General features: G+C 42.0%; 2 protein-coding genes across 3 annotated transcripts in view; one reads left to right on the forward strand and one right to left on the reverse strand.

Annotated features, from left to right (window-relative positions):
• The first annotated feature begins 275 nt into the window (after window positions 1-275).
• LOC115579140 (G-protein coupled receptor 20) lies at window positions 276-7,721 on the forward strand. Its single transcript, XM_030412654.1, has 6 exons — window positions 276-833; window positions 936-1,176; window positions 4,163-4,377; window positions 4,480-4,736; window positions 4,838-4,970; window positions 5,762-7,721. The coding sequence occupies exons 3-6, from the start codon at window positions 4,183-4,185 to the stop codon at window positions 6,347-6,349; spliced, it is 1,173 nt and encodes a 390-aa protein (XP_030268514.1). The 5' UTR covers window positions 276-833; window positions 936-1,176; window positions 4,163-4,182; the 3' UTR covers window positions 6,350-7,721.
• Window positions 7,722-10,857: 3,136 nt separating this feature from the next.
• Window positions 10,858-27,046, reverse strand: part of slc45a4a (solute carrier family 45 member 4a) — a 54,312-nt gene continuing 38,123 nt past the window's right edge. Inside the window, exons 4-16 of one of the 2 annotated variants that reach the window (XM_030411788.1) lie at window positions 23,465-23,653; window positions 19,881-20,060; window positions 19,538-19,728; window positions 19,272-19,449; window positions 18,301-18,753; window positions 17,735-18,006; window positions 17,497-17,658; window positions 17,135-17,234; window positions 16,967-17,047; window positions 16,752-16,882; window positions 16,504-16,572; window positions 16,260-16,414; window positions 10,858-15,942 (exon numbers count right to left, since the gene is read on the reverse strand). In XM_030411788.1, the coding sequence (XP_030267648.1) occupies window positions 15,765-15,942; window positions 16,260-16,414; window positions 16,504-16,572; window positions 16,752-16,882; window positions 16,967-17,047; window positions 17,135-17,234; window positions 17,497-17,658; window positions 17,735-18,006; window positions 18,301-18,753; window positions 19,272-19,449; window positions 19,538-19,728; window positions 19,881-20,060; window positions 23,465-23,653 (2,339 nt within the window). In that variant the 3' untranslated portion in view covers window positions 10,858-15,764. The remainder of the gene's footprint in view (window positions 15,943-16,259; window positions 16,415-16,503; window positions 16,573-16,751; window positions 16,883-16,966; window positions 17,048-17,134; window positions 17,235-17,496; window positions 17,659-17,734; window positions 18,007-18,300; window positions 18,754-19,271; window positions 19,450-19,537; window positions 19,729-19,880; window positions 20,061-23,464; window positions 23,654-27,046) is intronic. The other variant, XM_030411789.1, reaches the window with a different exon arrangement.

Here is a 27,046-nt window from a genome sequence, read left to right on the forward strand (position 1 = left end):
TGCTACAGCAGTTTGTTTGACATTTTGACACACACTGAAACACACACACACACACACACTGGAGTGGTGGCCATCGCTCTGGTTGTTTATGTCACCGTGGTTTATGAGGTGCTGCTTCCCTCCAAATCTCTGTTAGAACAAATGTAGAAGATCTCTTCGTCTTTCTCCCTCTTTTTCTGTTTCTAGAAGTGTGTGTGTGTTAATTTTGATGAAACTCATTCAGGCTGGCAGCTTTGTGAAAACATCTGCAGAAACAGTTTATATTTGTTAGTCTCTTTCTCTCTATTATTTTCCCCCTTTCTCTTCTCTAATTGAGTCAGATATTTACACGGATGCAAACAGAGCACTTTCAGTGACCCTTTCAGTGTGGGACCACCCCGGAGACAGCTTTAAATAAACTTTATTGAAAACCTACTTGAACGAAATAGTCTTGTTACAGTGTCTCCTTCCTTTTGTCTCTCTAAGACATGACAGTCTGTGTCACAGCATCAGCCAGCTCTTAATGTTTCCACTCTATTTTGCCACTTACTCAAGTGCTGTTTTAGATCCTGTTATTACCAAGTCCCTTCAGTGTAGCTATGTTTCTATTTTTTTCCTGACTCCCCTTTTGTTGCCTGGTTCGACTGCCTATCTGTTGCAAACCGTTGCCCGCCTCAACACCCACATAAACCAAGCTTTTAACTTATGGGTCCAAAATGTGTTTTACGTGCCATTCTTTTTATCCCTTCTACTGTCTTCCATCCCTCTGAAAAGAGAAGGAGAAAGAGACGGGGATAAAGCAGTAATACAGAGGGAGAGGAGGGAGTGATGATGAAGATTGAGAGAAAATCAAGGTTGGCAAAATAAGAGGAAGAAAGCCAGAGAAGATGAAACTCAAAGGAGCCGGGAGAATGACTCTTTTTACTGTGTTTCTGTTCTGATTTGTGTTCATTCAGTGCGACAGAGGGGGCGACATGATGAAGAGATGAGTAGGAGGTCCTGCTGCCTGATTGTCAACTCCAGTCCCGCCCAGAGAGGTTCACATCCCAACTCCTTTCTACTTCTGAGAGAATAATAGAAGGGAAGAAAGAAGAAGAAGAAGAAGTAACTTTAAGGATATAAACATCGAACCTTTAGGGAGTTGGAGGTGGATCTACTTGGCGAAGGCTTTTCGCACCTTGACTTTGTCCCCGCAAGGTATGAAACATCTTATCAATCTGTTTAGCGTTCAGTGTTTTGTTGCTTGTTGATAAAATTTACATAAAGTGGATTTTACTGGTCCGTCTGAAACTGTTTGGATTGATGGACTCAAAGTTTAAGTTAAAGGAAGCCAGAGATTTCTTTTTATGCGATCCAGTCTGACGGGCCGCAGACAATCAACGGGAGGCTCCGTTATCCTTTGCAGGTGTAGGGTACCAATAAACTAAAGAAAGTAGAATCAGGACTGAGGTAGCAGCATGTGGGTATTTTTTTCTGTCTTTTGAATCCAGCCTCTCTGACATGTTTTATCCAACTGTCTGTATGATGATGAAGAGTGGAAAGACCTTCCTCAGCAGGACGTGTTAACAGATAGGGGCTCATCCATGTCTGGTATATCTATGAGGGAAAGTATAGACGGTTTTTGGCCAAAAGTAGTTGGGTCTGTCATGAGACTCTTAACAATAAGCTGTATAGCTGTGATTTAGAGAAATGCACTTGGTGTGTCTGCCTTGTTCTAGGTGACGAAAGAAGTCGCCCAGTCCATCTTAAAAGGGGAAGAAAAATAAAAAAAGGGTTAGATTTCATTAAAATTATTCAAATGCTCAGCCATGTTTTATCATTTTTGCCATGAAGATTTAGCCGCTTTTCGGGCTTCTAAGGTGAAGTCTAAACGATTCAAGTTAAAAATACAAACACTTTGTAATCTGTGTTTAGTGAGGTGTCCATTTCTGTCTTACATAGACTTTACGTAGGGCGCCCTCAGCTGAACACACTTTCGCTGGAGGTCTTTTGCAGTTATTGTTTAAACAGAAAGTCAAGATGACACTCGACTGTAAAAGCATCAAAATTCTTTCTTCTCCAACATAATCCTTGGACAAAACAATCAAACAACTATCTCTGAGGTCAGGAATTAACTATGATGCTTAAAGCAGTTGGGAAAATAATCACTAGATAGTCATGACTCAATAAACAGTGATCCAATTAAATTTGGTGGAAAACACAACTTTCGTTCCACGATCTGATATCTCTGAGGTGGTGCTGGAACATCACAATTAATGTTGCTCCTTTTTGTAATGACCTGGCTTTTTGACATGGAGAAAAAAAAAATGAAAAAGTGATCACATGGAGTGTTCAGTTTAGAAGTTATGTCAAAGACTTGTATTGTGTTGCAGAGATACCTATTGAAGTAAGCATGCTAACCATTTTGCCCATAGTTACTTCGCACATCAACTCCCCTGGTGTTCATGGCAACGGTAGCTACAGCTGGCAGGACTTAAGAGTTACTTTGTTGTTATGCTGCCTGTCGCCTATTTTTTGGGAGTATGACTTTGACAAGTGGCCCTATTCTTTGCACCTTCAATGATGTAGCACTTTGAGATTGTTTGCTCAATATAAAGTGCATAACAAATAAAATTCATTATTATTGTTAAACCTTTTTTTCGCAAGTATTTTTGTTAGTGAAAAGAAACTGAAACTAATAAGTAAACTTAGAAGTATAAAAACTTTACAACTCGCAGAACCTATTTTAACATTATCTTACTTTCCCACCATTTCCCTCCCCTCACCTCCTCTAAGTCCAACCAGAGCACCTTTCAGATCCCTACTCTATTTTTAGCCTATTGTATAGATAGGCCTCCATCACATTAAAACCTCTTGAGAGTGAACAGCATCTGCACGTCGAGGATTTCAAATCCCCCCTCCTCTCCTTTAAACAGGATGTGTTACATTCGTCAAATTTATGTGACTTGCTCAACACGAACGTATATCAGGGAGTGTGTTAAATACCAGCGCCCGCTGACACGGTTCACTAAATATTGTGCACTGTGTTTAAAGTAACGCACGAGGTCGCGCACTTAACTTTTAAAAAAGTGTCACATCTCTTCATAGAGAGCATACGAAGATGGATTCAGCCAGTCGTCTCCACAGTCAGACAGGACGCTGTTTATAAAACGAGGATTTCTGAAGTCTCTCTCTCTGGATTAACTTCTGCTGATGTTGATCACTTTTCAATCCCTGTGTGTATCTACTCACCAAATATGAAAATGCAGAGGACTCTTACGCACATTGCATCACTTTAGAGTTGAGCCGTGTAAGTCTATTTATAATATGGCATCTGCGGCCGACTCCAGGGTATAAGGTTGAGTTATCTGTCTCCTTCAGACATCACGAGAGTTCCTGCCGTGCGTTTAAACTCCTGCTTGGAAAGTTAACTGTGAGGTGAAAAGTGGACAGCAACAGTACAAGGTTGGAAACAGGCCTGATATGCTTTAGGCTTCAAAATCGACAAACAAAGGAGTCAGGAGAATGATCACGTTGCAAAGTGTAATTGGATTGCTGTAATGACTTGAATAACCACCAACAGAGACAAGATAATATTGAAATCAGACTTCAACGCTGTAAACACAAGGCTAAGTGTGATTTTATGCAGATGATATATTACTATTTTTACAGCCGCGTCCCTTTACGGACCAGATTCAGACGGCAGCCATTTTCTTCTGTTGTCACACTCCGGGTGTTCAGATCAAATGTCATATTGCTGTGTTCCAGTTTGTCATATAAAAACAAATGTTGCTGTAGGTGTCTTATAAATGTTGTGAATCTAACAAATCGTCATCTTTTTACCGCTTCCTGACTGATCAGCAACTGTAACGATGAATGACGGTGAAAACTCCCCCGTCCGGCCACATTTCGAAGGTTAAACAACATATTTGGTTGGCGACATAAGTTAGCATTCAGCCACCTCCTAGCTAGCACTACAGCTTGATAGTGTTACATGATACCATAGCATAGAGCTGAATTCACGAGCAGTCTTAAATCTTTTACTTAAACCTGTGAAAAATGGGGCAAAAAAAACAATAGAGTTGCATTTAAATTTTTGTAGAGTGTGTGATATTTTAGCGAACAGATATTAATATTGTGGCATAAGTGTCGGCAATCTTATCATTGATTCACTTCTCTTGTCACCCGGACATCATCCTGTCAGTCGTTCATCCTTTTCAACCAATGGAGCTCCTTCTCACCACCAACACCTCCACCTCCACCATCGGGCCCCTCCTGCCCCTCCTGCCCCTCTTGACCCCCGACCCGACTAACTGCAGCAACTGGGACCAGGGCTGGGGGGGAAGATACCTGCACAGGTTGGCCCACCTGGATGTGCAGCTGTACCAGGACTTCTACGCTGTGTGGGTCTCTCTCATGGTAAGACAGATCATCTTGATTTAATCCTTATCATCACTGTTACAGATGGCATATATTATATCCACATTAAGAGCCCTGACCCTCTGTCCCTTCCTGCTGCAGGTGTGTAACTGTCTGATGCTGGTGGTCGGTGTGGTCCTCAACAGTCTGGCTCTCTACGTCTTCTGCGGGGCCTCCACCCACTCTTCAGCCTCGGTGGTTTACACCATAAACCTGGCGGTAGCCGACCTGCTGGTGGCGCTGTCGCTGCCGGCTCGTATCGCCCTGTACCACAGCGGAGGGAAGTGTGTGGCCTGCTCCTACGTCCACACCTTCAGCTACTTTGTCAACATGTACTGCAGCATACTGTTTCTGACCAGGTGGGTGCTTCATCACCTCATTCGCCACTTCAAATAAGTCCCAGCATGCGCGGCGAAAAAAAAGTTTCGTGCTAGCCCCCTTACTCTGCCTCCCCTCTCAGTATCTGCATAGATCGGTACCTCGCTGTCGTCCACGCGTCCAGTACGCTCCATCGATGCAGGACCACGGGGACAGCCAAGGGTGTCAGCGCCACGGTTTGGTTCATGGCAGTTGTGGTCACCTACTCGTTCCAGGTGAAGACACAATCACTTGAACACATACATTGATCTAGAAAAGAACAAATGTAAAACCTGAGTCAAAGTTTACATAAACAGAGTACAACTTGCATGTAGTTGTACAATCCCGTGCCCGGGAATGAACCTTGAACATTAATTCAACATCACCGCCAAGGCCAACTTCACATTTAGCCACTTCGATCAAAACGAAAAGGTGTTTGTTAATCTTGAAATGCACATCGCATCACTCCAGATGAGGATTCTTCCAGGGAAAGGCTTCCAGAAGTCAGTGCGACTGACAGACCCTGATCTTCCAACATTCTAACTTCAAGAGTGCAAACCCTGAGGACTTATTTATGATGTAAAACACTTGGCAGAGCTTACAGTGACGGGAAGGTGGTGCAGACTGGGAGGCCCCAAACATTCCCCACTAAATGGGTCACCGTGTGTTTAGAAGAGCAAATGTGAAGCTTTTAATTGGCCCGGGCAGGTCCCGAAATAAATCGAATGAGGTCACAGGTGGATTAATGTATAGGAGAAAGAAAATATGTCTGTTAAACCAAATGTAATTTGTGAGATATTGAACAGTTGATCTATTCAGGCTTTTGAAGAGCTCCTACATTGTAAGCCCAGTCTAAAGCCACAGCGTGAAATAGACCAGCCGATCCAGTAGAGGCCAGCATGTCAGGGTCACTGTTGAGCTTGCTTTGGTGCGAAAAACCCCCCAAAAAACAAGCGTGCTGTTTTACAGTCATTTGTGTAATTTGAAACAGTCTGTCACGCTGGGGTCTCTCTCTTGCTCTCCACAGACCACAGCGTTGGGGTTCGGCTCCTCCTGTGTGCTCCTCCCTGCCCTCTTCTACCTCACCATCCTGGAGTTCCTGCTCCCCCTGCTGGCCGTGGTGGGCTTCACCCTGCGCGTCGCCTGTTTTCTGTCCTCCAGCCAGGGCCTGATGCCGCAGCAGAGCCGGGCGAGGAGGGCGCGTGCCATCAGACTGCTGGCCACCGTCCTGGTGGTCTTCACTATCTGCTTCACGCCGTTCCACGTCCGGCAGTTGCTGGTTTACCTCCGGGTCAAAGTCGGAGGGGAGGGGCTAGGGCAAGGGGCGGGGCATGTGCTCGCCTATCACATCACAGTCACCCTGAGCAGCCTGAACAGCTGCTTGGATCCAGTGGTTTACTGCTTTGTGACGGACAGCTTCAAGAGAGTCTGGAGGACGAGGAGGAGGGGAGGGAGGGAGGAGGAGGGGGAGGCAGGACACACGAGTGGGGGAGAAGGGGAGAGGAATTCCATGAATAAATGTTCCGGCACAGCGATGGCAATAGCCCACAGCGTGGCCACACTCACTTTCACTCGCACTCCCCTCTCTGCGGCCAACATGGAACAGTCCACTTAAAAAGACACCCTGGACACCTGTAGATGGAAGAGTCCAGAGAGACACCTGAGGAAGACTCACAGAGAGTGATGAATACAAACGATGCAGAGAGAGATTCAGAGGCTGGAAAAGGCCAACATGAATAATCAAATGAACAGGGATACAAAACAAACACATACAGTGAACACAAATCCGTCTACACAGTAACAAAAGTAAAACAAACCACTTTGGAGGACAGGTAACACTTCAGTGTCGATGTCCCTCCATCCATCGTCATCCCTTCATATCTCATTTTCGTCCCTGTGACCTCGCTTGGACTTCATCCTGAGACTGGGGAGAACAAATGCTGGACCACAAAGGGATACTGATCTTGATGCTGTGCTCTACACGTGGGAGAGAACACACGCTTCATTAATCGTGATGTCCGAAAACTCCCCTCGAGGAACTGACAGTTTTCTCTGCCATCATGAAAAGGGCATGTGTCTTGTTGGCCACTTACCTGTAAAACCTAATGCAATCTGATACAACAGTTCAGCCATAAATTGTCTTTGCAAAGATAATAATGTTCCAAGTCATTATTTGTTATTTGAGGTTGTAATTTGCAGTTTACACCACCCACTTACTGTGACCTCAGTCATAAACAGACCAACAATGGGTCAGGGCTGCCTAAAGTGGGGTCGAAAGTTGCCAGATCCTTCTAGCAGAAAAACGTGTTGAAACGAATTAAAAAGATTTAATCATAAAGCTGACATGCCTTTTATGTTTTGTGATCTGAGCAGGCAAACGACCCAATCACTGGACGCAGGCAGACAAGGAACTGACAAAAAGCAAAGCTGAAAACCAAAATACATGAAACACAAAATACAAAATGAAAAAAGGTTGGCATAATTGGACAGAGGTGAAAACACATCAGGGAAGGGGCAGACAACCTTAAAGACGGGAAACGTTGGCGAAGGGAGAGAGTGAAAAGATGCATGTGTAACAAATGTTTACACTTTATCCCTGCAAAAATATGATTGAATATTATGGGACTTCACTTTAGTCTCTGGGCCGACAGTCCTGCAGGTTTGATGCCACCTTCATCCCCAGCATCCTCCCTCTGCGGACTTTTGCTCTGCCTCACTTCCTCTGTTTTTTGCTGCCATCAAAATGACTGCAGCCACAAGATGTGACTGCATGCGAGGAAACACGAATGAGTGATAGTATGCTTTCACTGTCGTCCCATGTGGTTGTTTTTTCTGGTGAGGACTGGCTGTTCAAGAAAAAAAACAAAACGTCCAATCGAAGTCAAAGGAAGAATGTGTGGCAGCTGTTGTACTGGATTGTACTAGATTGTGGAGTATACGCTACGTGACTTGAGTTGAGTCATGCGATCAACTTTCTCTTTTTGATGTGCATTTGTATCTGATTTGATTGTTTGTTTGGGTTTTTTTTTTTTTTTTTTTTTTGCATTTTATTAACGCAAGGACGTTATTCACTGTAATTAAAGCTGCACTTGTAATCATTAAACGTCTCCAGTTCCAGGGACAACTGTTTTTGCCCACTTTTCCTTCTCTCTTTCCCTGTGTTTCCTGTCTGTTACTTCACTGTGATGGTCTTTTAAATGGGCAGTACACGGTAGTTAGTTAGTATATTCTACCAGTATTGCGGCGTAAAATCCAAAAGGAGGTGAAAAACATTCTGAAAAAATGACATCGGCGTTCAAATGCAGGACGACAGCAAAGAGCCGAGAGCAGAAACTACGGGACGGTGTCTTGAGTCAACACACTTAATAAGCTAGAAGCTCTTCAGAGTTATAAACACATGGAACAGTTAGTCTTTAAAGTATATAATGCAGCTCTCTAACACTTCTGTTTATCATTTTACAAGTGTTTAAATGGGGGGGCGGGGGGTCGTCAGCGCCACACAGAAAACAGCGACTTTAAAAGTAATCATGAATCAAGTTTAAACAAATGTCGTGTTTTATTTTTCTGACGTTTCTGAGGACATGAGCGCTGGTTTCGCTCATGAAATATGCGACCCTTAAAGTGTTTAATGTGGACCTTTGATTTCATGTAAGGGAGAAAGGTGGGTTTCTTTTTTTTTTTTTTGGAGAGCAATACTGAGGAGGCCAAAGAGCCAAAGTTCCAACGTTTTCGGCCAGGTGGTTGGTCCCACCCGTCGAACCACGCCATTGGTCCCTCCTGCCATTCTCAGAAGCTCGATTGGTGGTTGCCGGTGCATTTTACCAAATCAAGCAGGCCTCCAGGTGCAAGTCATCAGGCAATCAAGTGAGTTAAAGGGGAGTGCAGACGTCAAGCAGTGACAGGTGCAGACAAACCAATTAGTAACAATACAACCATGCAATAAAACAAATACCTCATGGAAATAAAAACACAGCACGCAACCATATAACATACTTAAACAGTCAGTTCTGCCCTTTGACGCTGTTATTGCATGAGTTTACATGTGGCAAATGTCCTGAAATACTGTTTTCTATGGGAATAACCAAACATTTGGTGTCCTAATAATAGGGCCTCTCCGTTTCAAACTCCCGGGCTGGATTTCTGTCCCACTAGATCCCAGACGACAGCCAAAAATGACAGTAAATATCAGCTTGAATCGAACGTAGTCTACGGAGTTTGGTTGCTTTCTTCCAGCAGAGGACAGTGTCTCACCGCAGCAGCAGGTCATGCTGTCTAGAACAGCGTGTCATACAGTGATTCACAGTGAACAGCAACAATTAATATAATGGAAACAGACTATGGCGGGGAAAACAACTCCATAAAAACTGAACCTTTAGTGACATGTCATCCAAATTATTACATGGACTTTGTTTTAAAGACCAGTGCAAATGATGGATTTGGCCGATTTGGACAGGATTAAGATCAGAAACAAGCTCCACGACTAGAGGTCCCCAGGTAATGCTAGTTTTGTGCGAAGAGGGCTGAAGACATGTGACAGAGGCAGGATGTTGTGGAGTTTAACAGTAAAGAATTTACCCGATATGACATCAGTGCACTGAAACAGTAAACCTCACTTGCAATCAGATAATTACAGATTGGTGTGAGGATGAAAGAAAGATGTTGAATACTGTTTATTTTCAATCCTCTCCTGTGTTTTCATCCTGACCCTGCATACACCAGCTCTCTCTCCATGACACCCCTGCACCTCCGCAGCAGCTACACACAGCACCCTTCCTGCATCCAAGAGCAGAATGAATGCTGTTAAAAGCTGCTTTTTTCCGCTTTTATTTAACTGAATGAAAGGAAGTCAGAGGGAGGAGAGAACATCTAGTTCTGATTTAGGATTTTTTTTCTGGGGGGAGAAATTGTACCCAGCAATAAATACCCAGCAGTAAAGCAACAACATTTTAGTAGAACATTCTACCACAAGATGCATTGTTTTTTCCTATACTTTGTACAATATTTTGCTTTTTGCGAAAACTAATCAGCAAAGCAGAGAAATAGTTAAAAGGGCATCCTGTTAACTATTTAAATTCTGAGATTTACAGGTCAAGACATCTGGAATGTAAAAGTTTGTCTGGAAAAAGTAGTTGAATAGGCTTTGCGTTTTGTTCTGGCCCTGTAGGTTTAAACCTCTGCATCTGTACGTCACACACACACACAACACACACTCACACCATCAGCTGGTGCGGTGGTCACATGATGAGTCTGGGTTTGGACACACACATGCACACTCACCGGTTTCAGGTTCCCTCTCTGGTTTCTCTGTGAGGAGAGAAATCTGACTCTGCAGAAATAAACTTTCCTTTGCCTTCTCTTCCCCCTGCGAAATGAGAAATGTAGAAGTGGTCCTGAAACTGCAGGCCAGCTATCACGCCGCTGAAGGCATGTAAAACCCAAAGACTCCACGGATTTGCGTACATTTTCTGTGGGTCTTATGCAAATGGGCTGCTGGTTTCCTGGTCAGTTCTTGGTGTGGTCAAATCAGGTTTTAACATTTCACATCATTTGTTTTCAGTAAATAAGACTTCATAATTTTTGGGAAGGATGCACAGACCAAAGCAAGATTAATGTGCCCTAGATGTTTACCGTCCTTGCTGTGTGTTTTCGTAAGTCATCGGTCTCATGTATGTGTTGTATTGATGTTTGGTGACTGCTGATTTGACACTTTTTACACTTAATGAAAGGAAGTCTTTAATGTATGAATTAATTGTGTGAACAATCAAATAATCTCCAATTGTCTCAGCATCTTTTCTGGTAAGACTGACGTCAACAGTGGATTAAATGTTTTGTTTTTTCTGATAAAACCATGTACATAAATGTCATTTTTATCAATACAGTAGCCTCCCTGGATTGTTTACTAACTGGTCTCTAATTTTGGAGACCGTTTATAAAACTTTACTGCCAGATATACAGGACCTATTTGAAAGAGATGATGATCCCAAAGCCTAAAGCAGGAAATACCAGATTTGTCTCATGTTGGAGATGATAGATAGATAGATAGATAGATAGATAGATAGATAGATAGATAGATAGATAGATAGATAGAGATATATGATATGAATGTGTTACAAAAAACAAAAAGGAGTCATTGTTGGTTTAATTCTGAACAGATTTTAAAGGTGCGTTCCATACAGTGTTCATCCAGAGTCCTACATATGAAGGCTCAAGCATATATTTACAGAACATAGAGATTTATACAGTCTTTTTTTATAGAAAACAAAACTACTAACAAAAATAATCATCTTTTTTATAGCAGCAAAAAAAGAAGAAACTAAAAGAGAAATATGTATATTTACATCTTTTTTTTTTTTAATAACAAGGCATGTTATATATATAGTACACTGCGCTTATTTGCTTTCCCATTCTTTAAGTATTCTTCTTGATTTAATCTTGGTGAAGATCAAAGTATATAGGCATCTCTCTCCTCCACCATTAACACACAGTTTACTTCAGACGCAGAGCCATACACATGCACACACCCGCACACACCCGCACACACACACACACACGCACACACACACACACACACACACACACCGAGTCTGGCCAGGTTGGACTAACTGCATGGCCGCCACGCTGAAACAGCATCATCTCGTCGCCACATTCATTCAGTGATCCGGGACGGTGGAGCCAGCATGGCCGCCACTGAAAAAAGTGCAAAGGCCAGACTCGTGTGTGGCTCCGCCTAAAAACAAAAAAAACAAACATTTTTTCTAGTTGAGTTAAAACACCAGAACAGTAAAGACTCTATATGACCTCCGGTATTGCAGCCATCGATTCCAGAGTTAAGTGTAAACCAGGTGATTGCAAAGAACAGAGAAAAACAAACACTGAGATGACATTTTTAACACACTCTTTCCTTTTAGCATGTGAGCAGCTGCGAGACAACCGCGCGCACACACACAAACACAGGAACACACACAATCCAGTCTGTAACATCTCCCGTAATAGCTTTATCGATTCTTTTGGAAAACTAAGTGAAAAGTGTGCTTTAAAAATGAGAAAAGCAAAAAAATATATAAATATCCACAGTTATTTTTTTATCCTCCTTTTGCAACACACTTCTGCTGTTATGTGCAAGTTCTGTGCAACGTCAGACCCCCTCGCCCCGCGCCACCGCCTTACAAATCTTGTCAAACATCGAAACAAAAAAATGATTTCTTTTGAAATCCCTTCACATTCACTGACTTTGTTAAAAAAAACAAAACTTTTTAAGTCACAAGATGGAATCAAAGGTAAGAACTCAATCTCCCAGCAGGCCTTGCTGCTGTCTGAACATTCCAGAGTCTGCGGTTAAAAGGCTTGGGACGTTAAAACCCAAAAAATAATAATCAAATAAAATCCAAAAATCAAAGACTTCCCACTGCACTGGAACAGAAACACTCAGGTTGCACTTCAAGTATTCACGGCCTAGAGTTTTCTCGCCTACACTGTTAACAAGGAGTGTCGCTCAGGACGACACACATCTCGTCTGCATGTACAGTATATTGTGTTGGAAAGCAACAAGATGTGTGCTGTCTGACGTTTTTCAAAAAAAAAAAGAAGTCACATGCTTGTTAAGAGTGTACTGACCCGGACTGAGCACAATGCTTCAGCTTAAAGAGTACATGTTGGGTTTTTTTTTGTTTTTTTACACAAACAAAAAGAAAAAAAAGACACAAACACCCAGCCATGCATTAGAAAATACATCCCTGACCTATTAGGACAATAAAAGAAAACGAGCTTGAGTGATTTGTACAGTCATACTTTGGTGTTCCACACATGCATATTGCTGTTGTCGCATGCAAACCTCCCAAACCCAAAGTTTTTTCTTTTTTTTTTTTTTTAAGCTTCATGTTTGTCCTTAAACTGAAGTTGTGTGTCCATTTTGTTATCCAGGATATTTTATTGCCCTAGTGTTTGCAGAAGCCATTCAAAACATTCTGGCATCTGTACCTCCTCGTCTTTTAACGCCATCGCATCCCTGCTTTTTTTTTTGTGTGTTTTTTTGTCGCAGCAGGGTCAACCCAGGAAGCAAAACACACTCGCTCTACTCTGCTAATCTGGGATTGACTGAATGTACCTGAAATTATGGAAGGAATCTATTTTGTTTTATAAACACTCTGCACCAGCACCTATCCAAGTGAAAAAAAATAATAACCACATCATAAGTGAATGAATTCTCTTCAAAAAAACCACTTCTCCACTAAATGCTTAAACACACCAAAATGAAAAGTTCTTTCCTCAGTAAAATAAAATCACCGCAGTTAACTTTTCAATTCCTTTCAATTTGCATGTTTCAGACGTTCACAGACACTAGGAACGGTTCTCAGAAAGGATTTCACCGCGCAGAACAACCCTGCTCTGCCCACACGACCCTCACACATTCCTCTCCCTCATTCTGATCAACAGAGGCTGTTTTTGCAACAAAATATATGATTTGTCAGAAAACGAACGACACGATAAAATCTGAAATCTCTCATTTTGTCATTCTAACTACTACTACTTTTTTTTTTTTTTTTTTACTCGTCCAGCATTCTCAGCTACTGAAACATTCCAAAGATTAAGATTATTTAACATTATCTGCCTACTTTTTTAATACTAATATCAATTTATGCAACTGTGCAGCATGTGCCGGTCAGTTTGCCTCAGTACTGTGTGTGAATGTTTGTAAGTTCAACGTGACGCCAAGCTGAACACTTTCACTTCCTCATCCGCCATCACGTTGCTGTCGCTGGCCCTGCTTAAACAGCAGACGCAGCCAAGTTTGCAAAAGCCGTTTTGTTATACTGGAGTTAGGGATGCAAAATGGAGCAGCGGACGCATGTCTGATAGCAACAAAATGAAATGGAGTCTCATCTCCAGATCATCAGATGATGATGATGATGATGATGATGATGATGATGAAGTTCAGGTTGGACACCAACCCATAGTGTCAATATTTGACACCCTGAAGATGAGACACAATGATTACCTATACCTTTTACATTTTTTGATGTTTTAATAACATATTATTCTGTATATTTTGGTCAAGGGTAAACTGGGTTTAGGTGGTTAACTTTTATTGGTATCTGGTAAGTTACTCTTAATATTTAGTATTTCTTCTGGAGGCAAAGTTAGTTATTTGATTTTACTTACTTTACTTTTTTCATTTCGGATTTTGCATTAGGTTAAAACGCACATTTCTAACATTGTACCGAATTTTGTATACGTTCTAACGTTTTTGGAAAAATGCTTATTTGCTGTCTTGCTGTCACACATATCTGTATGTCAACTATGAAGACATTGGGCTTGCTTAGCTTAGCATAAAGACCAGAAGCAGAGGGAAACCGCTAGCCTGGCCAAATGTAGCCAAACATAATTCCTCCTCCAGACTCCTCAGTTTCCTGTGTTGATGCTAAACTAAGCTAACTGTTTCCTGATGGTAGCTTCATATTTAGCATACATATATGATTCTATGCAAAAAAAGCAATCAGACCATTTTCAGAAAAAGTTAAGCTATATCTTTTAAGGTAAAAACATGCCCACCGACCTTCCCTCCTCTTCTAAACATCCACTCATTGTACAACACACAGATGTTACGGTCAAGATATCAAGCAGGAGTGTAAATCCTCCATTTTATGAGCCACAAATACTAAACACTAGAAGGATTTTTTCCTTCACTTACATAATATAAGCCCTGGAAAACATGTTGACTTTGATTTTTCTTCCCATAAATCCAGGATCCATTCGAACATTTTTTTGTCCTGCGGTTAGTAGTCGAGTTACTGGATCAACTGGAGCAGAAGAGTCCTGCTGGTGTCCTCGGAAAAACAACTCCAACACACCACAAAGAGGATTCCAAACAAGCTTTTCTAACTGAACACACTATTCAACACTCTTTCCACGATGGCTCAGCTAATGTGCAGTTAGTGACGTTGTGCTAACAGCGTTTTCTACAGAAAAATAAGACAGAAAGTAGCGAGAAATCTCTCTTCTCGACTGTTTGGTTTCTCTCTCTCTCTGCTCCTCTAACATGCAGCATGTAGGTTAGTCTGATTATTCAAAACAAACACAAACATCATTCTGGGCCCTCAGTAAATCACGAAAATAGAATTTGGGATTTTAATGCCCTGTATACTGCACGTATTGCATCTATGCTCTTTCTTTCCTGGAATTTCACTCAATAAATGTCTGTTTTTATTTCTTATAATCCACTCTCGATTCACAGGCAGCTTTACGCTCATGCTCCTAAATAGTGTTAACTTTGCCCTGGAGTGAAGGCTGAAGTGCTCCTGCCACATGGAGAAGGGCATAAAAAATAAAAAATTAAATTAATTTTGGGACTCAAGATTAATAATTTCCCCTCCCTGTAACCAGGCTTCGGGCTCTTAGTTTCAGAAATGCCACTTCCAAAAGTCTCTAGAGTCTTAAAGCTACTGTCATAGAGTGCTGTAAAAGTCCTGCACAGCCACGTGTGTTGGGTTTATTTTGGTGAACACGATGTCTCCGCTGGAGACACACACTCTCGTCCATCAGCTTCAAGAAACGAAGATTCGAACAGCGAGGAAGAACAATTTTCAGCATTTTTGAATGATTGCAGCTTCGAGGACAAATGTTCATCAACAACGTTCATTCGATTGTGTAGACCACAGATGAAGAGGTGTGTGCGTTTATGTGAGTCCCCTGAAGTTTTCTGTCCAGGCAGCTGCTCAGTAGCACCTCCTAGAGGCCCTGAGAGACAGAGACAACCTCTCTTTTTAACCGCGACGGATGAATTTCTCACTTCTGGAGGACCACGGCTGATCACTCGAACGCCCATGAGCTAAGTGGAAGGAATTTTCGGCAACGGCTGAAACAGAACCGGGACCAGAATACTTTGTTGTAGGATGAGTTGGTCTGGTTCGACACTGGTCCCGTGATAGATTGAGTTGTTTTCTTAGATTTGAAGTGTCCGTAAACTCGCCAGGATGATGGCACATCCTAAAGTCTTTTCATCAGCTGTAAAATCTGTTGACTCATCCGACCAATCACAGAGCAGACTCATTCTCCGTGTGACAGGACGTGGTGGTGGTAGTGGCCTTGCCCTTCTTGTTGAGTTTCAGGAAGCTGGGTTTCTCCGTCGCCACGGTGACAGCCACATCATTGCTGCTGGGATTTTTCAGCGTCGTCAGGGCCCGTTTCTCCGAAGCTTTGTCACCCCCCTCTCTGTTGATCATAAATAAAATTATGATTGTTAGGGCGATATTTTTGGCTTAAAATAACAGTCTGACAATTTGGGAAACACACTTATTCCAGGAGCCAAAGGCCACTCAGCTTATCATGGGTTTAAGACAGTCAAAAAGCATTCATAACCAGTAAGTTTTAGAGGAGCTAGTAGGTGGATTTTGTCATCTTTGGGCAGCCAGGCTAATTCCCCCTATTTCCAGTCTTTATGCTAAGCTAAGCTAACCACTGTGTATTTCCTAAAGTGTTAATTTTCACTTCAGGACAGCTAATGTTTGAGGCCAGGTTGGTTTTCTCACTTGCTGTTTGGAGTTGGATAAATAACCAGGAAGCAGGCAGTGAAGAAACCAAGGAGGGAGCCCCCGGAGGCCACCATGGGAATGACACGGACGCTGCCAACAGCTTCCACCACAGCACCCAGAGCTGAGGCCACCAAGATCTGACTGATGTACACCTGCAAAATTACAAATGACAATATTACATGTTAGCGTACCTATGAGACAATACCACAAATATTTTTCACAAGACTGTACGAACACTCACTTGGCAGGATAATATGGCACAGTCAATGCCAAAGCCTCTCCGTGAGTTACCAGGACTGTGTTGGATGTACTGATGGAGGCAGAGATAGTTTCAGTTAATAAATGCCACTGAAAGCTTCGGTACATATTAAAAAAACACAGTTTAACACAAAATGTTGCAACAGAAACAGATATATTCTCTTTTAAAATGAACTGCACAGTATGATGAAGCAGCCTTCAGTCTCTTTTTTACATCAGCATTTACTGTACCTCTTTCATTTCGTGATACTGTCCCAGCAGAGCATAAGGACAGTAGGAGATACTCATGGAGATGATGCCCATGGTGCTGATCATTACCATCGCAACATACACATTGGGGAAGATAGCCATGACAGCGGTTCCTTTGGAGGGAAATAGAAAAAAGTTACTTGTTGGCTGCTCACAGCTACTTTTGCTGTATTTAATCACTGTACAGTGCTTCATACCTATTGAGAATCCGAGAGTTCCCAGGATGTAGATGACTTTAATGCCCAGGTCAAAGTTGTCGAGGTACTTCTGAAGGATGGCTGGAAAAAATGTAAAGTGAGTTGATTGGTTAGTCCAGAGTTAAGTTTCTTGTTGATTTCCTAAAGAGAGTTAGCATTCTGTGTTACCTGAGCATGTGGCAGCAGTCATGGCATATATAACCAGTCCCCAACACCCCATCTGAACTCCTTTGTGATAATTTTCCAACAAAGTGGAGTTGACAGGAGCCTGAGAAAGAAAGAGAAAAATGGCTTATAGTAATATTAGAATAAGAGGCTGCGTTTTTGTTTTAGTAGTCTGTTGGAGTTTTCAGCAGGGTCTTTTTCTCATAAGCTTGCATACAATCAGACTTCTTTTTGAAACCAGTGGAGTCACCCCACCAGAAAGCTCAATCAACTATTTGTACTGTTTTGTACAAGCTATTATGCCATCAAAGTGAACTGGGGGGGAAGTGAAGGGATGTATCTATATATTTGTCTGGTTCACGTACGGTTGGATCTCCGTGGTAGATGACTTGTCCCATGAAGTCAGTGAAGAAGACGGCCTCAGCGATGATGGAGAACCACGTAAGCAGATGACAGGCACACAGTCGCAGCAGCTCCGGAGGCATCTTCAGCATGGAGAGCCACAGCAGCCGCACGGTAGTTTCAACCTGAAGAGAGGAGACAGGTTCAGACGATATCCGACCAAAAAACACAAACTTCACACCGCGGGAAGTGAGTTCTTACCTCTCCCTCTTCACTCTCTGTGTCCCCACTGGAGGAGTTGGTGTTTCCGCTACGGTGTCTGTTTCTCTGCCTGCTCCTCCTCCTGTGCCTGGCCTCCACTTCGTACAGGTCGTTCATGCTGCGAGACGGCTTGATGAGAAAGGCGGCGTTAGCCCGGCGGTAACGGTAGCGGTGGCTCCCGACTCGGCCGTAGTAGGAGAAGGTGCAGGACGGCTGGCGGTAGAAGGTGTGACGGTGCCGTGGCTGCCGCATCTGGGCTCCAGTGCTGGCAGCTGGAGTAAAGGACAGAGTAACATCAACTGACTGACTAGTATCTTTTTATTTTTTTAACAAGTATTCAGAAAAGTGCTATGTTAATTCAATGTATTATCATCATGATTATTATTACTGCAACCATAAAGAAACTAAGAATATTCTTCAGACATTTCTCCATTCATTTCTTGCTCGTTAGCTAAGCTTAGCATAGAAACTACAAATCATGTAAAAAAACTGCCTGAATCTGCCTCATTTTATTTTTTATTTAATCTAGAATTGGAATTAAAATAAAGTAAAATGTAAATACCAACCTTTGACCATTCCAGCACGATGTGCCTGTCCCTTAGAGCTCAGTATGTTAGTGCTATCTCTGTTAGCGTCGCCGTCTAACAGCCGCCCATTCAGTGTCCGCTGCTCATTGAGCTGGTTGTTCAGCAATGCCTCCTGACCGTCGTCATTCTCCATTTCCTGCAAGAAAGCTGAGAGGCGGGAAATCCTGGGGTTGAGAGCGTGTGTCATATGGTTGTTGGACTGGAGGCGGAGCAGGTCCTGACTTCCTGCGCTGCTGCTGCGCCTGATATTGCCGAACCGGGGGGGTGGAGTGTTGCGATTGGGGTTGAAGAAGGAGCTCGTGGGAGGCGAGCCATGATAGGGTGAGAGGCGGTCAGCGAAGATGGACGGCTCAAGGTGGCACAGGAAAAACGCATCGTGCTCAAGGTGGTCGAGAGTGGCGTCTGCCATGGCGAGAACACTGTCACTTTTACCTGAAGACAGAGCGAGGGCTGATTAGATTTACATGTGACAAATTCAGACAACATAGTGAACAAGCAAAGGGAAATAAAGGGGGGAAGAGTGAGCATTCAGCACCCAGTGTCTTTTTTCTGAGCACTTCTACACTTTTGTGTGGCCGCCTCAAGAGCTCCGAGTTAAAATTCTCTGAACTTTTCAGAAAGGCGCTGGTCACCTCAATGTCGCTCTTTTTCCTGGCCTTGACGAAAATATTGTAAGTCACTGTATGAAACATAGTTTAGAACTACAGTTCTAGATCATCTATGACACCCCAGATTTCTCTTTTCAGGAATAGATACCATCCAAAACACACTAATGTGTAACGAACTGAACTGAACTGAAGTGGACTGCTTGATGGAAACAAGGCTACAGACACAAGATAAGACTATAGTTTTTTGTGCGAGTAGGTAGGAAAACAATTGTACTAAATGCCCTCAAACTATCATGTCTTCATTCATGTAATTCAAATTCAAAAAAGAGTCTATGAACATACTTCTCACAAGTTCCACCTCTAGGAAGTCCATATCCCCACGCTCTGACTGGTTGTCTCCATAGGGGTCGTAGAGGTCGTAGGTGTCCATAGTTTCATCCTCTCCAATCAACTCCAGCTTGGGGGCGAGAAGTCCAGTCCTGCCATTGGCTGATGGTTGCTGGTGGCGATCTGGACTCTCCTGGTTAGACAAAAATGAGTGGAGTGAGTCTTGTAACCTCATGGAAACTGAAGTCTTTTTTTTAAGTAAACATAGACACATGCTGTACCTGGTCCAGCCTGTCATGCTGGGGTGAGTACTGCTGCTCCTCGATACTGAAGAGATGTAACACCACAGAGGCAGAGAAGAGGATGGCAGCAAAGACGAACAGGATCTGCTCCTGGGACCTGAAGATCTTTCCAAGGAAGGTGTGTGTCCAATCTAAACCTCCGAGAGCATAGCCAACCGCACCACCAAGACCTGCACACGTGGACAGAGGGACAAGTTTAGACTTAGAAAACAGGAACAGAAAAAGGATTGTGTCTGATCTAATTTTCTTTCTTCGTGCTAATTTAAGTCAAAGTAACATACTACATAAAAGACTATCTGTGTGTGTCAGATGTCATTGATACCTGCTGAGGCGGCATGGATGTTGAGCGCCATGTCTTGTTCTTCCGTGTCTGCCACATCTAGTAGGTATGCTCTGATTGGTCCCTCCGTAGCGTCCGCACAAAAGTCCAACACCACCACCCCCAGCACCGTAAGAACAATTCCTATCGGCTGTCTCCCTTGCTCGTCGCCGAAAGACAAACCTAACGGAGAAAGACATGAAAGGACAAAGTTGGTATTGTGCAACAAATAAACTGAAAGCTGAAAACTATGATAAAATGAGTAAGACCACTTGACTGATGAATAGATCAAGTCAAATATCACAACTGTTTCAAATGACTGAAACAGATATGACAGATGTGAGCCTGTGAATTGTCCATTTTTAGCTCCTCCTATTGAGGAGCGTCAGTAAAAGTTTTGTCCTTTTAACCTTCACTATTAATGTCGAAGGGATGCCCTCATGAAGTACAACAATCTTTTCTACTTCAATTACAGATGTTCAAAGAATAACTTCTTGTGGTTCTCCATCTTAAGTTTAAGTGACATCTTTCTCGGAGTCACGACCCCTTTAATGATGTTAAAATAAAAAAAGATGTCACAAAAGCGTATATTCTGGCTCCTCAGTAGACGTCTTCTGTATGTTCAACATAGACTTTGATTTGAATTTTGAATATGTTTTGCACAGTGGGTTAAGAGAAAAAAAATGAGAAAATATAGTTTAACGTGGGTTAACCAGTGGTTTTAGACGTTGTAGGAAGCGAATTACATCATCTCCAATATACATATCTCTATGTATCTATATAAAAACAATTCAATCATCATTACAGATTAACGATTCTATAATCACGTTCTACATCCACACACAAACATCTGGAATTGTTCCGCTGATGTAACCCGGACAGAGCTGCACATGTGATCAATGACCAATAGGTGAGTAATAACAGCTGAGTGACACAAACAGAAAGACATACACAAATAGGTCACTGCATGCTACCCATACTGCTTTGCAGTATGTGTGCGACCTTGTGTGTCTCATTACATTTGTGGCCTGCTCGTCCCCTCGAGCTGCTCAGTGTGTGTTTATGTCTGACGGCCTGAGAGAAAAAGTATGAATGGATGGAAACAAAACAGACTGACATGGGAAAGATTTAGTAACCTGTTTATAAATGTATATATGTGTGTGTGTGTGTGTGTGTGTGTGTCTGAGACAGAGTCAGGGAGTCTGTGTGTGTAAGAGCGATATCGCGGGCAGAGTGACGCAGCATGACTTTACAAACTGATATCCATTAACATCGGGAAACAAATGTTCATAGAAGGAACAGCAGATTGTGTGTGTGTGTGTGTGTGGGACAATAGAGCCGTACTACTCACTGGCCCGGGCAGACAGACAGGAAGTGAATTGTGATTGGTGGAAAGGGGGAAGCAAACAGGAAGCATTTCCCTGTGAACTGCCTGCTCCTGTGTTCCCATGTCAACACACACACACACACACACGTACATACAGGTTACCTACACTGTTCCCATGTCACCCTGCACTGTTCACACACGTTCATACATATACAACTATGGAAACACACACTTTCTCTCTTTAATTTTCTCATGTCGCTCACACAGAAACAGGTCATGGTCGTTCCCATGTCAACCCAACTGGCAAGGTGGTCACACACACGTACACGGACACAGGCATGCACGCACGCACGCACGCACACAACCTAATGCCCTAAAACGACCTGAGTGCCAATCTCCCTGCAGAAGAATGGAGGTAGAACAAAACAGAATTGAATAGAAGTGACCAGAATCTGCTGACTGAGAACAGTTCACACACCTCTCCTTAACACTATTTATAACTCCTTTGACAATTCATTTCACTCTGTTCTATTTAAAAGCCTAGGCCACTATTGTTGTACGGTACATTTTTCACCCATTCAGTCCACATTTAAATAAGGAACATCAGTGTCAAATGTTCCACCCAATCAGCAGTTTCTTTAGACTGAAACTAAGGGCCCAGACACACAAAACCAATATCGAGACGATAGCAGAAGAAAGAAGAAAAAAAAAACCTGTCAGCAGACTAGCTCCTACATTCTCTCGATACGAACAGGTGGCGGTAGTCTGCATCAACATCATTCAAAAAAGTACCAGAACTCAGAAGGCAAAAAATAAGGCTAATCCAGCCTAAATGTGGCAAATGATGGTTACTACGGTGACAGAATGTCCCTATGTTCTCTGATTCGCTTCTCCTGCTCTCATTTGCTTAGCTAAACAGCCAATCATAGTGACAGATCAGACCGCAGATTCTACCTACTCCGTTGGTTGAAAAGCCGCTGACAAGGGCTGATGAGTGCCAACGGTGCAGGACATACCGCAAAACCATCACCAGGCATCCTTGCATCGGACAGCCCTTTCTTTTGGCACAACATTTTCTCAAGACTGGACATTCTGTATTCCTGTGCATAAGCCTAACTTCTGATCTGCTTTTTGGGTCAAGAAGTGGGCCGCTGCAAGAACAGAAAGAAATCAAACTCAACTCTTCTGGAAATGTTGAAAATGGTACATGCTTGTGTGTTACTGGGCCTTGAAAAAATGGGTGTGAGGTCCAGACATATCTGCTAACTGCAGCACATCTCAGCTTCAATGTCTGTCTGTCACCATCAGTTTATTCAACAATACACTGTCCGCCTTGCTTATGTTTATATGTATATAGGAACATGTGGTTAATGATTTTACAACTGGAGCTCTGATAGTTATCCCAGAAATCAATATCTGTGTGGCACAAATTGGCTGATCAATTTGTTTGATTGGAGTGGATGAATTTTGTCCTTGGATTGACATTTGTATGATGTAACACGCTGAGGGTCACACTCAGGGTATAGAATGGCGCTCCACTGATTCTAGAAAGGAAGCTGTCCTGTTCTTGTATTTCCTCTGTGGAACAAGTGCATGCTGGGTAAAAACAGCATTATCAGAGTTTGGAGTTCAATTCCCAGTGAGGCAATGGTAGTCTCCGGTGGATTAGATAATAGTGTTCAAGCAGATGGCACAAAAATGTGCTAAATGTGTTTTTTCGATTAAAGCTGCAAATCAGAAACCTTTTTTTGCTGTTGTTGCTTCATGTTTCTGTTTATGTCTGCAGCTGTATTGGAGATGTATAGCGAGAAGTAAATGTACGAGGTGAACAATTTTCTATGTTTGATATGGAAGTGACCCAAAAGTAACCCAAAGGTTTTCATATTAGATGACTTTCTTTTGTAATTCTATAGATTACAGTAATGATTACAAAAAAATGACATTTAATTACGCAATATTACACAAGAGGGTGTGCTTTGACCTCATTTGTGGCACGACAATGAGGCGCATGCTGTAAAGACAGTAATGCAAACATTTGTTTTTCTGATGCATTACAAGCCTTGTTAGATTCTCTCCAAAACAAATACTTGATGATTTGCACAAGTTATTAAAGCAAGTGTACAATAAATAAAGTGGAGCTGAGATGCTGTACTTCCTAGAACAATAAACATAGAGAGAAGCATCAATCAATGTAAAAAAAAAAACAAAGGGAAACAAAGGAAACATCCTCCTGGCTGTTGACTGAATAGGTCAAACTCACCCATCAACGATCCATTCAGAAACAGCGCCACTCCGATCAGTGTTCCGATACAGAGAGCCAGGATGAACGGCCTCCTCCTGCCCCATCGCAGAGTGCAGCGGTCGCTAGCCGAGCCAATCAGAGGAGTGAACATGAGGCCGAGGACCGGACTGAGGAACCATGTCAGACTGTAATACTGCTCTGGAAGACCTGGAGACACACAAAGACAGACATACTGTGAGTTACGAGTTATACCATACATTCAATTCTAACCAATAACAACTGACACTTAATCATGACGTTTTTCTGTCATCCACCAGGGGGTGCAAGTAACATCCTTATTGTAGAAGTGTAGAAGACTTTTTAATAGATTTTTATTGGAACGGTTTTGTTTAAACAGAATTTTTTTTTTTTTTTAAACTTGAATCAGCCTTTAAGGCAAAAATAAGGGTATTCATATGAGTCATGCATCTGCAAATCCGCAACCAAGTGACTTTATTCTACAAAACATTTGATAATTACTTAATCAACTAATGTAATCAACTAATGTATGTATAATGTAACTGCTATGTTATATATTAATTGCTACATATTAATGTCACCATATATGAATTTCTCAGTTTTATTAAATACCTTGAAAAATATCAATAATAATGTTCAATATGAGAGGGGAACATTTACAGAAGATTGAAGGCATACAATTTTGGATATTTTATTAAAAGGTAAGTGCACAGTTGTGTCTTAGTTTATTTACTTCTGCTGTGTCGGCACTACAGCAGTGGAGAGCGTAAAAACAGATAGAGCTGGTGCATCAATACTGAAACCTTTCAAATGTAAAGATATATCGATATTTAAGGAGTTGACAACTCTACTACATATGACAACAATGTAGTTGGAGTCACAGTTGAAGTTCACAGCAACACAAATGAACTGTTTTGTTTGTGTTGTCACCTCAGTTACCTAAGAGTTGGCCTGAGGCCGACATTTTCAACACTGTCTAGTAAAGCCAACACAGAGGTGAAGGAGAGAAAGCCACAGGTTGTTTATCTCTCTGTGAACATTCAGCCTGGATTATCCCACAAAGGCCTGCAACATCAACTCCTGCGTGCCGGTTAATGCAGAGCAAATGAGCAGGAGCGATCACGTTTCTTGAGCTTTAGTGGGTTTTTTTCGTTTCGTCATTATCCTGAAAGTAGATTTCCTGAATGAAAGAAAATAACTTCTCTTTGTCTCTCATGTTGTCACACTTTTGTTGTACTTGTTTGAGTATTTCTAAAGAAAATCCATAGAGTCAGTTAATTGGATTGTTACCTATAATAGACTGTTATGTACACGTGAGAGGACATTCTCTAATATATTAACTTTCCATCGCCGGCAACCAGGTGAGGATTACAGGCACACACACATGTTGAATGACATTGTCTCAATTAAGAGTCAGTGGAAATAACTTGAGCACCTTAAGCTTTAAACAGACACACGCAGGATGCAGCAACTTAATGGAAAACACTGTTCGGTACACCAGCTTTGAATAATATCAGACAACACCTTCTAAACATATCACATGAACCTGTCACCAGCAAAACCAGTTTCTAATTAACTCAGTCACTAAATATAGGACAGGATACACAGCCTTGAAGCACATTGGAACAATCACCTCAGGCATCAGCTCCCCGTTCACACGCACATCAGAGCATTTGACCTGACTAAAGACAAATATATACATATGTATGCCGAGTAATGAAAACATAGTGTATGTTTTCACTTTCAATCCCTGAATGATACATGCATATTAGTTTACAAAGTTCACAAGTATTAAAAGGAAGGCCACTTATGCATCTGTTTAGAAAGACGATTAGAAAAAACCCTCATATCTGACTAAGGCAGAATAATGCTTTATGAGAAAGAGGGTGATCGAACAACAAGATGAGATTATTGGAGATAATAACCGACAGAAGGAAAGATGATTCATGATTAAATAGGACACATTTCTGACACTATTTCTAATATATTTCTAATATCATTGGAATTAAATCATCTGTTTTTAACATTTGATGAACTTCAGAAATCAATCACTTTGAATGCCCAGATTCACACAGACAATAAACACATGATGCACCCGATTTGATCCCTAAAATGTGTTCAATAGTTACTGTGAGAACTTCAGCTTGTGTTTTTAAACACACACTGCCTGGATTTTCTTTGTGCACACTGAATGAGTTTGTTTTACATCTGACACACTCCATGTGTTCAGTCAAAAATTGAAATTCTGTGATTACATACTCACACCCATGCTGATGGCAAGTCAGGTAATCTTTCAAACAAAACATTTCTGGAGCTTTACAGCAAAACAGCATTCTCCTAAACAACTGAAGTGGCTGTGGATAATAAAATGGCTCCATACAGCTCATCCAGTGTAATCCAAGTCTCCAGAAGCCCCTAGATCCCAAATTAATTTGAAAAGATGTTATCAACACCCATGACGTGCGGTCGAGCTTGTGCAGCCACTTCAGACAGGGTGCCTTCTAAGGCTTTTAGCTTAGCAGCTACAGTGAAGATTTCAGTTTAGAAAAAGGGCATAAATAAATGTCCTTTATAAACAATTTGGGGATCTTGGGGCTTCTGCAGACTTGGATTATGCTCGACAAGCTGTATGGAGTCATTTTAGGTTTTTATTTCAGCTGTTTATTTAACATTTTAGAAAAAGTCTCCTTCTACTTCAGTTGTTTAGAAGAACGCTGCAACGCTGTTTTGCTGTGAAGCTCCAGAAATGTTCTGTAGACTACAAAACTTCACCTGACTTTATATCACCATGAGGGTCAGTCGACAAAGACTGAATTTCATATTTTGGTGAATCCATCCTTTAGTCATAACTCACAGGGAAACTACGATTTCAATTGGAAGATGTCAACAAGCTCAAAGACTTCATTTCATTTCCCATCTAGCTTGACAGCATCAGTAAACTGACTTCCATGATTGCTTCTTATGTCTCCTACCGGGAAGAAATGACAGGGCTCGGATGTATCGGGTAAAAATCAATACAAGCAGTCTTCACTCAGCTCATTAAACTGAACAACTCTGATTTGCAAAAACACAGAAGAGACCATTATAATCATCCCGTCCAAGAGAGTATTTTAAAACCCACAATGTGAGATTACTAAAGGCAACTAATTTGCTGTCATGTTGTTTTAAACTCAGTTTCTACTGTTACACAAGAGCACAGCCCTCACAGCGTGTTTACACTTAAATAATATCACCTCAAATAAGTAAAATCAATCATGGCATAATGAAATAAGGTTCCCTGAGTCATGACAAATGGCAGACTACGCCCTTGGATTCAGAACCGTGATTTCATTCATTGAGCTGCTGAGGGGAAGAAGATGCAGAGGAGGAGGAGGCAGACAGTCTTTTAGCTAAGTGAAGTCAGCTGAATGCAATAATTAAATCAGAACTTTATCATCGTCTCACTGTCAAACTGTCGCTTAATGCGGCTCACTTAGATAGAAGAGAAATACATTAAGTGCCGCTTGGCCGCCACACTATCCCTCCGATATATATAGAGACCAGAGAGAGACATCCATCTGTCCTCATCTTGATAATGTTTCT

Source organism: Sparus aurata, chromosome 3 (genome assembly GCF_900880675.1).
Source record: "Sparus aurata chromosome 3, fSpaAur1.1, whole genome shotgun sequence".
Taxonomy (NCBI): Eukaryota; Metazoa; Chordata; class Actinopteri; order Spariformes; family Sparidae; genus Sparus; species Sparus aurata.